Source organism: Hypanus sabinus, chromosome 5 (assembly GCF_030144855.1).
Source record: "Hypanus sabinus isolate sHypSab1 chromosome 5, sHypSab1.hap1, whole genome shotgun sequence".
Lineage (NCBI taxonomy): Eukaryota > Metazoa > Chordata > Chondrichthyes > Myliobatiformes > Dasyatidae > Hypanus > Hypanus sabinus.
In genome coordinates this window covers 78,129,078-78,140,757 of record NC_082710.1, presented here as the reverse complement: position 1 = coordinate 78,140,757, position 11,680 = coordinate 78,129,078, and the positions used below count along the sequence as shown (strand labels likewise).

Sequence of the window (11,680 nt, the reverse complement as noted above, 5' to 3'; positions counted from 1 at the left end):
TGCTATAGTTGAGAGATAGTGTCATGGCTGTGTAACTCTTTCTTCAGATAGCGGCTTTATATAGGGGATGATAGCCCCTGGCCCGGCCAAACTATTTAGGTGGATGCTACGCGATGTGTCCCCTGTTACAAATCAATACCAAGAAATAATGATCAGTAATATGTGATTAAATGATGGAGGTTTATAATTCTTAATTTGACTAATTGGTTAGTAAAGAAAACAAAACAAAAGAAGTCCCATTCTCATGAAACAGTCTAATGCACAGATGTTGGAGCTCATTAATAAGGCTGTTCCTCCACCATTGACCTTCGAACCCTCACTCCAAGTCTACACTGCCCAGCGGTCTACCAACTCTCTACATTTGCGTCTTCTCTCCTCATCTCTTCCTGGTAAAAGACCCACAAATTCCTGGCTCCCAGGCATACAAGAAAGAACAACATCCCGTTCATTTGCTAACATGCCCCGTTGTCTCTAGTCATAACCCAAACATTGCTGCTACTGAGAAGCTATTACCTTAGCAGTGGAACATTACAGAGACGCCATTACATCAGCAGTGAAACCTTGCAGCGTTTTACAGCTGCAAAAAAAGGAGTCATGGAGGGATTGTCTACCGAGTCTCTGTGGGTGGAAGTTAGAAACAGAAAGGGGTCAATAACTCTACTGGGTGTTTTTATAGACCACCCAATAGTAACAGGGCCATCGAGGAGCAGATTTGGAGACAGATTCTTGAAAGTTGTATTAATAACAGGGTTGTCATGGTGGGAGGTTTTAGTTTCTCAAATATTGATTAGCATCTCCCTAGAACAAGGGGTTTAGATGTGGTGGAGTTTATTGGGTGTGTTCAGGAAGGTTTCTTGACACAATATGTAGATAAGCCTACAAGAGGTGAGGCTGTACATGATCTGGTATTGGGAAATGAACCTGGTCAGGAGTCAGATCTCTCAGAGGGAGAGCATTTTGGAGATGGTGTTCACAATTCTAATTCCTTTACCATAGCTTTGGGGAGCTATAGGAACAGACAAGTTAGGAAAGTGTTTAGTTGGAGTAAGGGGAGATATGAAGCTATCAGGCAGGGACTTGGAAGCATAAATTGGGAACGTATGTTCTCAGGGATATATACAGCAGAAATGTGTAAAATGTTTAGGGGATATTTGTGTGGCATTCTGATGAGACAGGGGAAGGATGGTAGGGTACAGGAACCATGGTATACAAAGTCTGTTGAAAATTTAGTCAAGAAAAAAGAAAAGCTGACAAAAGGTTCAAAGAACTAGGTACTGATACAGATCTAGAAGATTATAAGGCTGGCAGGAAGGAGTTTTAAGAATGAAATTAGGAGAGCCAGAAGGGGCCGTGAAAAGGCCTTGATGAGCAGGATAAAAGAGAACCCCAAGGCATTCTACAAGTACGTGCAAGAGGCTAAGACATGAGAGAATAGGACCAATCAAGTGTGACAGTGGATAAGTGTGTATGGAACCAGAAGAGATAGTAGAGGTATTTAATGAATGCTTTGCATAAGCATTCATTATGGCAAAGGATCTTGGCAATTGTGGAGATGACTTACAGCTGATTGAAAAGATTGAGCATATAGATATTCAGAAAGTGGATGTGCTGGAGCTTTTGGAAAACATCAAGTTGGATATCTTGGACCGGACGATATGTACCCCAGGCTACTTTGGGAGGCGAGGGAGGAGATTGGTGAGCCTCTGGAAATGATCTCTGCATCATCATTGGGGATGAGAGTGGTTCCGGAGGACTGGAGGGTTGCAGACATTGATCCCTTATTCAAAAAATTGAGCAGCGATAGCCCAGCAATTTATAGACCAGCGAGTCTTACTTCAGTGATTAGTGATTTGATGGAGAAGATCCTGAGAGGCAGGATTTGTGAAAATTTGAAAAGGCATAATATGCTTAGAAATAGTACGCATGGCTTTGTCAAAGGCAGGTTGTGCCTTACGAGCCTCACTGACTAAACACGTTGATGAAGGTAGATCAGTAGATGTAGTGTATATGGTTTTCAGCAAGGCACTTGATGAGGTTCCTCATGCAAGGCTTACTGAGCCATGGGATATAAGAGGACTTTGCTTTGTCTATCAAGAATTGGTTTGCACTCAGAAGGCAAAGAGTGGTTGCAGACGGGTCAAATTTTGCATGGATATCGGTGACCAGTGGTGTGCCTGAGGGATCTGTTCAGGGACCCCTTCTGTTTATGATGTTTATAAATGACCTGGATGAGGAAGTGGAGGGATGTATTAATAAATTTGCTGTTGACACAAAGGTTGGGGTTGTTGTGGATAGTGTGGAGGGCTGTCAGAGGCTACAACGAGACATTGATAGGATACAAAACTGGGCTGAGAAGTGACAGATGGAGTTCAATCCAGGTAAGAGTGAACTGGTTCATTTTGGTAGGTCAAATATGATGGCAGAATATAGTATTAATGGTAAGACTTGGGAATATGGAGGATCAGAGGCATCTTGTGGTCCGAAACCATAGGACGCTCAAAGCAGCTGCGCAGGTTGACTCTGTGGGTAAGAAGGCACAACAGTACATTGCTCTTCATCAACCATGGGATTGAGTTTAAGAGCTGAGAGATGATGTTACAGCTACTTGGACTACTGTGCTCAGTTCTGGCCACCTCACTACAGGAAGGATGTGGAAACCATAGAAAGGGTGCAGAGGAGATTTACAAGGATGTTGCCTAGATTGGGGAGCATGCCTTATAAAAGAATAGGTTGAGTGAACTCGACCTTTTCTCCTTGGTGTGGCGGAGGATGAGGGGTGACCTGACAGATGTATGTATATTGTTATGAATGTACCACAGCTCTGAGGGGCCGAAGGGTGCAGGGTAGCCCCTCCTTCGTGAGAATCACAAGATCACTATTGAGTCAGTTCAGGAGACCCAGGAAATGAGAGAGAGAGAGAGACGATTGGAATGTCTTGACCCCCTCCGGTGATATAAAGCTACGGGAAAAGCCATTATCTCCTGGAGACGGAATTGTGTATTAAAATACTGTGCTTCGTGGAAGCCCTCAAGCAAAGTGGGCTGGTTGGTGGAGGGATTGCATCATCCCTACCTGATTGACATCTGCGACCCTGTGAATTAGGATAAAAGAGCCCCTCAGACCACCAGAAGAAACGCTAGCGATCCTGTAATAGCAAAAGCCAGTGGGAAGGCTATGTGCTTCCGTTTCCATTTGCCCCAGAATCGGTGTGCCTTGACCACGGAAGAACGGTTTTTAGCTAACAACGGGGAAATGGGGAAATCAACTCCCAGCGACTCTCGAAGGATTGACATCATAAAAGGACTGGGCAAGTTTTAACCCATCTTTCTCTCAAACCAAAACGCTGCAGCTTGAACGAAATAAAAGTGACTTTTATATTTCTATTGGACAATACATTATCCCCTAGACAATGATAGAGCCAATTTCTTATTGATTATTATTATTATACCCGCGCTTTTAGATTTAGTATTGACGATGTATACTATCTGTATGTTTGCATTAATATTATTTTGTGTATTTTTATCAATAAATACTGTTAAAAATAGTATCATCAGACTTCAACGGACCTCTCTATCTTTGCTGGTAAGTGACTCAGTTACGGGGTACGTAACAACTTGGGGGCTCATCCAGGATTTGATACCAAATTGGAGTGCCAGTGAATCGGGCTTGTAAGTCCAAGCTTGGATCTGGTTACGCGGGTAGCCAGACGGGAAAGCAGCAAAGATGGACTTGGGTGAATTTATAGAAAACCCGACTCTGGAGGCGCTAGAGGCGGCCACCAAATCAGACTTGATAAATTTGGCGAAGGGGTTAAACCTCGCAGAGGTGAGGTTGTCAGTGAAAAAGCCGGACGTGCGAAGGGCAATAACTCAGTATTATATTGGGAAGAATGTGTTTACAGCTGAGGTATTGGAAAATATCCCTGAAAAGGTACCAGCTAGTGGGATGGCTCAGTTAGAGTTGGAGAAATTAAGGTTGGAACATGCAATTAAGGTAAAGCAGCTGGAAGCAGCTGAGAAGGAGAATGAAAGAGCCAAGAGAGAGAGAGAGCATGCACTCCAGTTAAAGGAGTTAGAGGTGAAACGGGAGCAGGAAAGAGCTGAGAAACAAAGGGAGCATGAAATTCAGTTAAAACAGCTGGAAGCAGCTGAGAAAGAGAAAGAGAGCCGAGAAAGAGAGAGAGAGCATGGGGAGGCAGAGAAACAATGGAAGCATAACTTGGAGATGGAGAAGTTAAGGCAAGGGCGAAGAGATCAAGGGTCAGACCGAGAAGAGCAGTTTAATGTTAGTCGAGAGTTGAGGTTAGTACCTCCGTTCGAGGAGATGGATATTGATAGTTATTTCTTGCTTTTTGAAAAGGTGGCAGTGAATCAGAAGTGGCCCAGAGATCAGTGGGTGGCTCTGTTACAAAGTGTGTTAAAAGGGAAGGCACAGCAGGCATATACGGCATTGTCAATGGAGGAGGAAGAGGAGGAGAGTTATGACAAAGTAAAGGTGGCCTTTCTCCGGAGTTATGAGTTAGTACCTGAAGCGTATAGACAAAAGTTCAGAAATTTAAAGAAAGGGTGGAATCAGACATATACCGAGTTTGCCTATGAGAAGGGTGTGCTCTTGGACCGTTGGTGCACAGCAGAGATAGCGGAAGAGGATTACTGGCGTCTCAGGGAGTTAATTCCGATTGAGGAATTTAAAGGTTGTGTTTCGGAGGATATCTGGATGTATTTGAATGAGAAGCCGAATAAGTCCATCTCAGAATTTGCTAGGTTCGCAGATGAATATGCCCTAACCCACAAGACAAAGTTTTCCATGAATAAAAGTTCCCAGAGAGACCGTGGGAACGATCGAGAAAGCCCGCTGGCTGAGGCAGAGGTCCCGCCGGGAGCTAGTGGTAAGATTGAGGGGGAAAGGCCAGACGGCCAGAGATTTCGGGGCTTGACCTGTTTTAATTGCGGAAAGGGGGGGGGGGCATATTTCATCTAAGTGCTTTGCTCCAAGGAAAGAGACAGGAAAAGGGAAAGCAGCAGTCCCTATCGGATGTGCCGTGGTAATCAGTAAATCAACAAAAGAGACCCGGGTAGACAGAGTACGAGAAGGGTCTGAGACTTGTATGTCAAACGGAACCGTGTCTGTGAGGGAGGGAGACACCTCAATTCCAGTACGGATCTGGAGAGACACGGGGGCTGAACTATCATTAATCAGCAGTAAGGTACTAGATTTTGGTCGCAAGACAGGAATGGTAGCTGTGAAAGGAATAGGCCAAGGGACGGAAATGGTGCCCTTGCATAGGGTCATTATGAATTGTGTGCTAGTCTCTGGACCAGTTGAAATAGGGGTGCGATCAGATTTCCCGATAACTGACGCTTACGTCCTTCTTGGTAACGATTTAGTTGGTGGTAAGGTTTGGTCAGCAATGACGCTGACAAGCCGGCCGGTGAGTGTTGCGGCCCCGCTCCTAGATTCCAAGATCTATCCCGCTTGCGCGGTCACTCGCAGCATGTCGAGAAAGGCAGCTGAGAAAGGGAGCAGCTTAAATCCGGCCAGTTTTGATTTGGCCGAGACGTTTTTATCGACCCTGTACCACGAGGGTTTAGAGGGTGGTAAAATGAAGAGTAGTAAAGTGAAAGAGAGTAAGGGAGAGGAGGTAGACCTGCCCTTAGCGAGGAGAAAAGTTTAGAGGCACAAAATAAAGATGAGGAACAGATAGAGCTGTTAAAAGGTCCAGAGTTGGACATGGATGATCTGTCTGGTTTGGCAGAACTGTTTGAAGAGGTTGAAACTTCTAAAGGTGTTCCCGATAATGAAATGACGGCAGCCCTAGCTGAAAAGGGTGCCCTTACCTTGAAGAAGTCTGCTGGGTTGGCAGATGAGGTTGTTTCAGCCCGCGGGGTTGAGTTTACTCCGGAAGGGAGTTGCCCAGAGAGTAGTGGGACGGGGGTCCGGAGCCACTTGCGTCTCTTTTACCTCAGTGCTGCGGCTCCCTGTTGCTTTGGGAAATAATTGGCCAGTATTTAATTAAAATGTATTTTATGTTAGTTTGTTAGTTTTTGAAATGTAATTCTAAATTTGAAGATTATGGTGATCTTGTACAATCTAAATAAGACGTTGTGGCGACACATTTCCTGGCACATTGGAACCGGCTCACAATTAGCCAGCGTTCAGGCTAAGGGAGATAGCCTACGGGGGTTTGTGAGTACGTGTCTTTTGCAGCATCCGCGCCCATGGGGGCCAGGTTGAGGGAGGCTTAAAAGCAAGGCTGTTTAGTTCGAATAAAGTTATTCGACTGCAGTTTACTGACTGCGTGAGCACACTGCTACAACGTGTTTTTATCGCTATTAATATACGTCACCACTGCCAATACCTGACACCCGTCAGTGCGCGATTTCTTTAATTTTTCGATCCAAGGTAGGCCAACTATGGAGAATTCTAAAAAAAGAAAAGTGACTGAAGAAAACAGAACGTTTAATGATACGTGGACAGATTCATTTGCTTTCACTGTTGACGAGACTGGTTTACCGGTATGCTTAATATGCAATGAGAAACTAGCAAACAACAAAAAGTCAAATGTTACAAGGCATTTCCAGAATAAACATGCAGCCTTTGCTCAAAAATATCCGGATGGAGATGAGAGAAAAAAAGCCGTTTCGGAACTGATGTGGAAGATTGATCTGAGCAAAAATCATTTCAAGCAATGGATGAAGTCCGGAAAACCAACGACATACGCTAGTTATATTGCCGCTCAGGAAATAGTCAGGCACGGGAAGCAGTTTACAGATAGTGAATATATAAAAGAATCTTTCATTAAGATTTCAGAACATCTATTCATGGACTTTAAAAACAAGAGTGAAATTGTGCAGAAAATCAGGGATATGCCCCTCTCTGCAAAGACTGTCAAAGACAGAACCATAAAAATGGCAGAAGACATCACAAGACAGCAAATTAAAGACATCAATTCAGCTGTGGCCTACTCGATTGCCTGTGACGAGTCTAAAGACAAAGGTGATATTGAACAAATAGCGCTGTTCTGCCGGTATGTAAACTCTGCCGGGCCACAGGAAGAACTGATTGAGTTGATACCTCTAAAAGACCAAACACGGGGGGAGGACATCTGTGAGGCTGTCTTGAATTGTTTAAGAGCCAAAGGAATAAAGTCTACCCACCTGGTGTCAGTAGCTACTGATGGGGCACCGAACATGACGGGAACGCACAAGGGAATTGTGGCTTTACTGCAGAAGTCGCTGGACAGAAAGCTGCTGATTTTTCACTGCATCTTGCACCAAGAGGCACTGTGCGCTCAAACATTTCCTCCGGAATGCACAGAAGTAGTGGATGTTGTCATTCAGATTGTCAATAAAATAATGGCAAAAAGTTTAAATCACCGTCAATTCCGTTAGTTACTGGACGAGCTGGAAAGCGCATATTCTGATCTCCTGTTGCACAACAAAGTCCGGTGGCTGTCCAGAGGGGAGGTGCTGAAATGCTTTGTCGCGTGTCTGGAAGAAGTGAAAACTTTCCTGGGCAGCAAAGGGCTGCAAAAGCTACACTTCATGGTAAACATGACAGCACACCTGAACACGCTGAACACAGCTCTTCAGGGGAAAGGACGTACAGCCCTACACATGTTGGAGGATGTTTTGGCATTCGAGCGCAAGTTGACAGTGCTTGCCAGAGATTGACAGAAAGGCACTCTGTCTCACTTCCCCAATTTGAGAGAGTTCAAACAAGGTCACGACATGATAAATTCGGAGTATTTACATTCTGCAATCATCGCAATGCAAACATCGTTTGGGAAATGCTTCTGTGAGTTCAGAGAGGAAAAAAAAACACATTATCCTTCCCGGTCACTCCCCTAAGCATCGATTCATCTCTACTGAATACGACTGCATTGGCAGGTGTGAGTAAACCTGATCTTGAGGTGGAACTAGCCGACATACCCGACAAAGACATATGGGTGTCCAAGTTTAGACGCTTGACAGCAGACCTTGAAGATGTTGCCCGTCAGAAGGTCGTTCTTGCTGAGAATCACAAATGGAGTGATACTGAAAACCTCCCAAAACCAGACAAACTTGTGTTCGAAACATGGAATGCTATCCCCGACATTTATGTAAACATTAAAAAGTATGCGCTTGGAGTCCTGTCGATCTTTGGATCCACATATGTATGTGAGCAGGTGTTCTCCAACATGAACTTTATTAAAAACAAACATCGCGCACGCCTCACAGATGACAGCTTGCGATCCTGTGTAAAGATGAAGGTGACGTCATACAGCCCTGATGTGCAGACGCTGTGCGCTGTCCAGGAGCAGAAATCCAATTAACCAAGTATGATAAATATTTTAATTGCCTATTGTTTTACGTATATTCATATTTTTTCATTGTTCATTGAAATAGTCCTTTTATTTTTCAGGTTGACAGCTGGCTGACGTTATTGTTGGTTTGCTGCTGTTGGAAAATTTAAGTTCAGCGTTTTTCACAAATACAAGAAGGACTCAAATAGACATTGAATATTTTACTTAAAAGTAACCTTCAACCCAACGTCTTTTTTTCGGAGTTCAAAATGTTTTTGTTGCATGCAGAAATGTAATTTCGTTTTCTCTGCAGGAGTTCATCAATTTCATAAATGCAACACATTATAGTTTGTTTATACATAGCATAAAGGCAAAAGAATATATGTTATTAATGGGTGGTGATTTTAATACTTGTTTAAAGTCTTTAATGGATAAGTCATCATCCAAGCATCAACTCCCTAATCGTTCTGCATTACTTATTAATTCCTTTTTAACGGATTATGGCTTAAACAAAATTTGGATACACATGCATCCTTGTGATAGAGAATATTCCTTTTTCTCACACGTTCATAATAAATATTCGAGGAATGATTATTGTATAGTTGACCCTCGATTTCTATTCAATGTTCAGAAATGTGACTATGATGCAATTGTTATCTCTGATCACGCTCCTTTAAACCTAATATTTGAACTGAAAGATGTTGCTACTACAGGACCACCTTGGTGCTTTCCCGAACATTTGTTACAATGTTCAGAATTTGTTGAGTTTATTGAAACTCAGATAAAAGAGTTTTTTTTCTTTAATAATACAGGAAACGTTTCAAAGTTAGTGATTTGGGATACATTAAATGCTTATTTACGTGGTCAAATTATTTCTTATATAGCTAAGCTGAAGAAACAGACAAGAATGGAATTAGATAAAATTTCTAAACAAATTAAAAATTAGATTACAGCAATGCAACCTCTCCAAACATTGATTTATTTAAAAGAAGAGTGGAATTACAATACAACTTAACTTATTATTAACTTATCTTATTGAAGGATATTTACTTAAATTGAAAAGTCAGTTTTAAATTTCTGGGGTTAAAAATAGTAAGCTCTTAGCTTCCCAATTAAGGGCAGCTAGAGCTAAAAGACAGATTGTAATGATTCGTAAAGATAATGGGTATTTCGTAAGTAACCATAAAGACATTAATAATACTTTTCAGGATTTTTATTCTGATCTTTATAAATCTCTATTTCCTGCAGATTCCTCTAAAATGAATGTTTTTTTTACATAAGATTAAATTTCCTCAAATTACTATTGAAGATCAACAGATGTTTGATGCTCCAATCACTGAACATGGAATTCAGAAAGCTATGTTGTTAATGCAATCAGGTAAAGATCCTGGACATGATGGCTATTTGGTAGGATTTTACAAAAAATTGAAAAATTACTCTGTCAACGTCTTTTGGAAATATTTCATGAATCTTTTGAGAAGGATAATTTACTTTCTCTTTTTTATGAAGCTTCTGTTTCCTTAATCCTTAAGAAAGATAAAGATCCAACTGAATGTTCACCATATAGACCTATTTCGTTATTAAATGAGGATGTAAAAATTCTCTCTAAGATGATGGCTAACCGTTTGGAAAAAATAATCTAAAATTATTTCTATGGATCAAACAGGCTTTATTAAAGCCCGTTACTCTTTCTCCAATGTTCGGAGACTGATGAACATTATATATTGACCACTATCTAAGAAACCCCAGTGTGTTATTTCTCTTGATGCAGAAAGGCATTTGATTGAGTGGAGTGGACATATCTGTTTAAGGTATTAGAAAAAATTGTTTTTGGTAATAATTTTAATAGATGGATTCAAATAGTTTATAAGATTCCTACTGCTACTGTTATTATGAATAATATTAGGTTCTCTCTTTTCACTTTCACGCGGTACTAGACAGGGATGTCCTTCAAGCCCTTTATTATTTAATCTTGTATTGGAGCCTTTTGCCATAACACTCCATGAAGCTAAAAATAGTCATTGTATCTCTATAAATGGGATTATACATAAGATTTCTTTTTATGCAGTTGATATTCTGGTTTATATTTCAAACCCTGAAGAATCTAATCCTAACCTTCTGGAAGTACTAAATGATTTTGGAAAATTTTTAGGATATAATGTTATCTTAAATAAAAGTGAATTGTTTACGCTAAATGCTTCTGTTTCCATATATAGTGGTATTCTATTTAGAATTATTAATTCTTTTAAATATTTAGGTATTACAATTACTAAAAATATAAAGATTTTTATAAAGCTAATGTAGTTCCATTAATGGACTATATGAGACAATTATTTTCCAGATGGAACCACCTTCCACTTTCTTTAATAGGTCGCATCCACGCTGTGAAATGATGATCTTACCTAGATTTTTTTAATATCTTTGAAAATATACCTATCTTTTGAACTAATTTTTTTTTGGATCAAATTGACTGTATTATTTCGTCCTTTATTTGGAGCAATAAAAGACCAAATAATAACCATCGTTTACAAAAATCTAAAAAAAAAGATGGTGGACTTGCACTTCCTAATTTAAGACTGTATTATTGGGTTGTTAATATTCGACAATTATGTTTTTGGCTATATTGGCTCGACGAGAGCCAAAACCCGGCTTGGATTGATTTGGAATTGAAAGCTATCAAAGAATTTTATTTAACCTCATTATTAGGAGCTCTATTACCTTTACATCTCTCCAAAATTCCAAATTTAAATCTCCACCCTGTTATTAAACAGTCCTTACTGATTTGGTTTCAGTTTCGCATTTTTAAACAAAAAAATTAACAATTGAAATTGTCTCGCTCTCTATATCGATTTTTAAAAATTTAAACCTTCAATAACTGCTCCCATTTTTCTATTATGGAGAAATAAGGGGAGCTGTTCTTTTTTGCAGATTTATTTTGTGATGTTCGATTGATGACTTTTGAAGAGTAAATTAGTAAATATTCTCTCTCTCATACACACGTCTTGCAATATTTTCAGGTTAGACATTTTTTTTTACAAAAATACAGTTTCCGTATTTGCAAGAATCTTATTTGTTGGAAACTATTTTGAATATGAATCCTTTAGTAAGAGGTTCTATGGACCTCTTCTATAGAATTTAGAATTTATTTTTTTACAAAAAGATAACCTCTCACCACAGATTAAACAAGATTAGGAAAAAGAACTTAATATGACCTTTGTTAACGAAGATTGGTTGCGAATTCTGAAAATGCTCAATTCTTCTTCAATATGTGCCAATCACTGTTTAATTCAATTCAAAATTGTTCACCGTTGTTATGTAACAAAGGAGAGGCTATCTAAAATAATCCCTAACATAGACAATTACTGCAATAGGTGTAAAACTGAAGTAGCCACTTTG

General features: G+C 40.4%; 1 protein-coding gene across 1 annotated transcript; it reads left to right on the top strand.

The window, feature by feature from the left end:
• Positions 1-4,984: 4,984 nt before the first annotated feature.
• On the top strand, positions 4,985-10,412 carry LOC132393720 (general transcription factor II-I repeat domain-containing protein 2-like). Its single transcript, XM_059969126.1, has 2 exons — positions 4,985-8,318; positions 8,404-10,412. Exon 1 carries the CDS (start codon positions 6,414-6,416, stop codon positions 7,389-7,391), a length of 978 nt encoding a protein of 325 aa, XP_059825109.1. The 5' UTR covers positions 4,985-6,413; the 3' UTR covers positions 7,392-8,318; positions 8,404-10,412.
• The last annotated feature ends 1,268 nt before the right edge of the window (positions 10,413-11,680 follow it).

Excerpts from the sequence above, each read along its gene's own strand:
- LOC132393720 (XM_059969126.1), top strand. The coding sequence starts at position 6,414 with ATGGAGAATTCTAAAAAAAGAAAAGTGACTGAAGAAAACAGAACGTTT.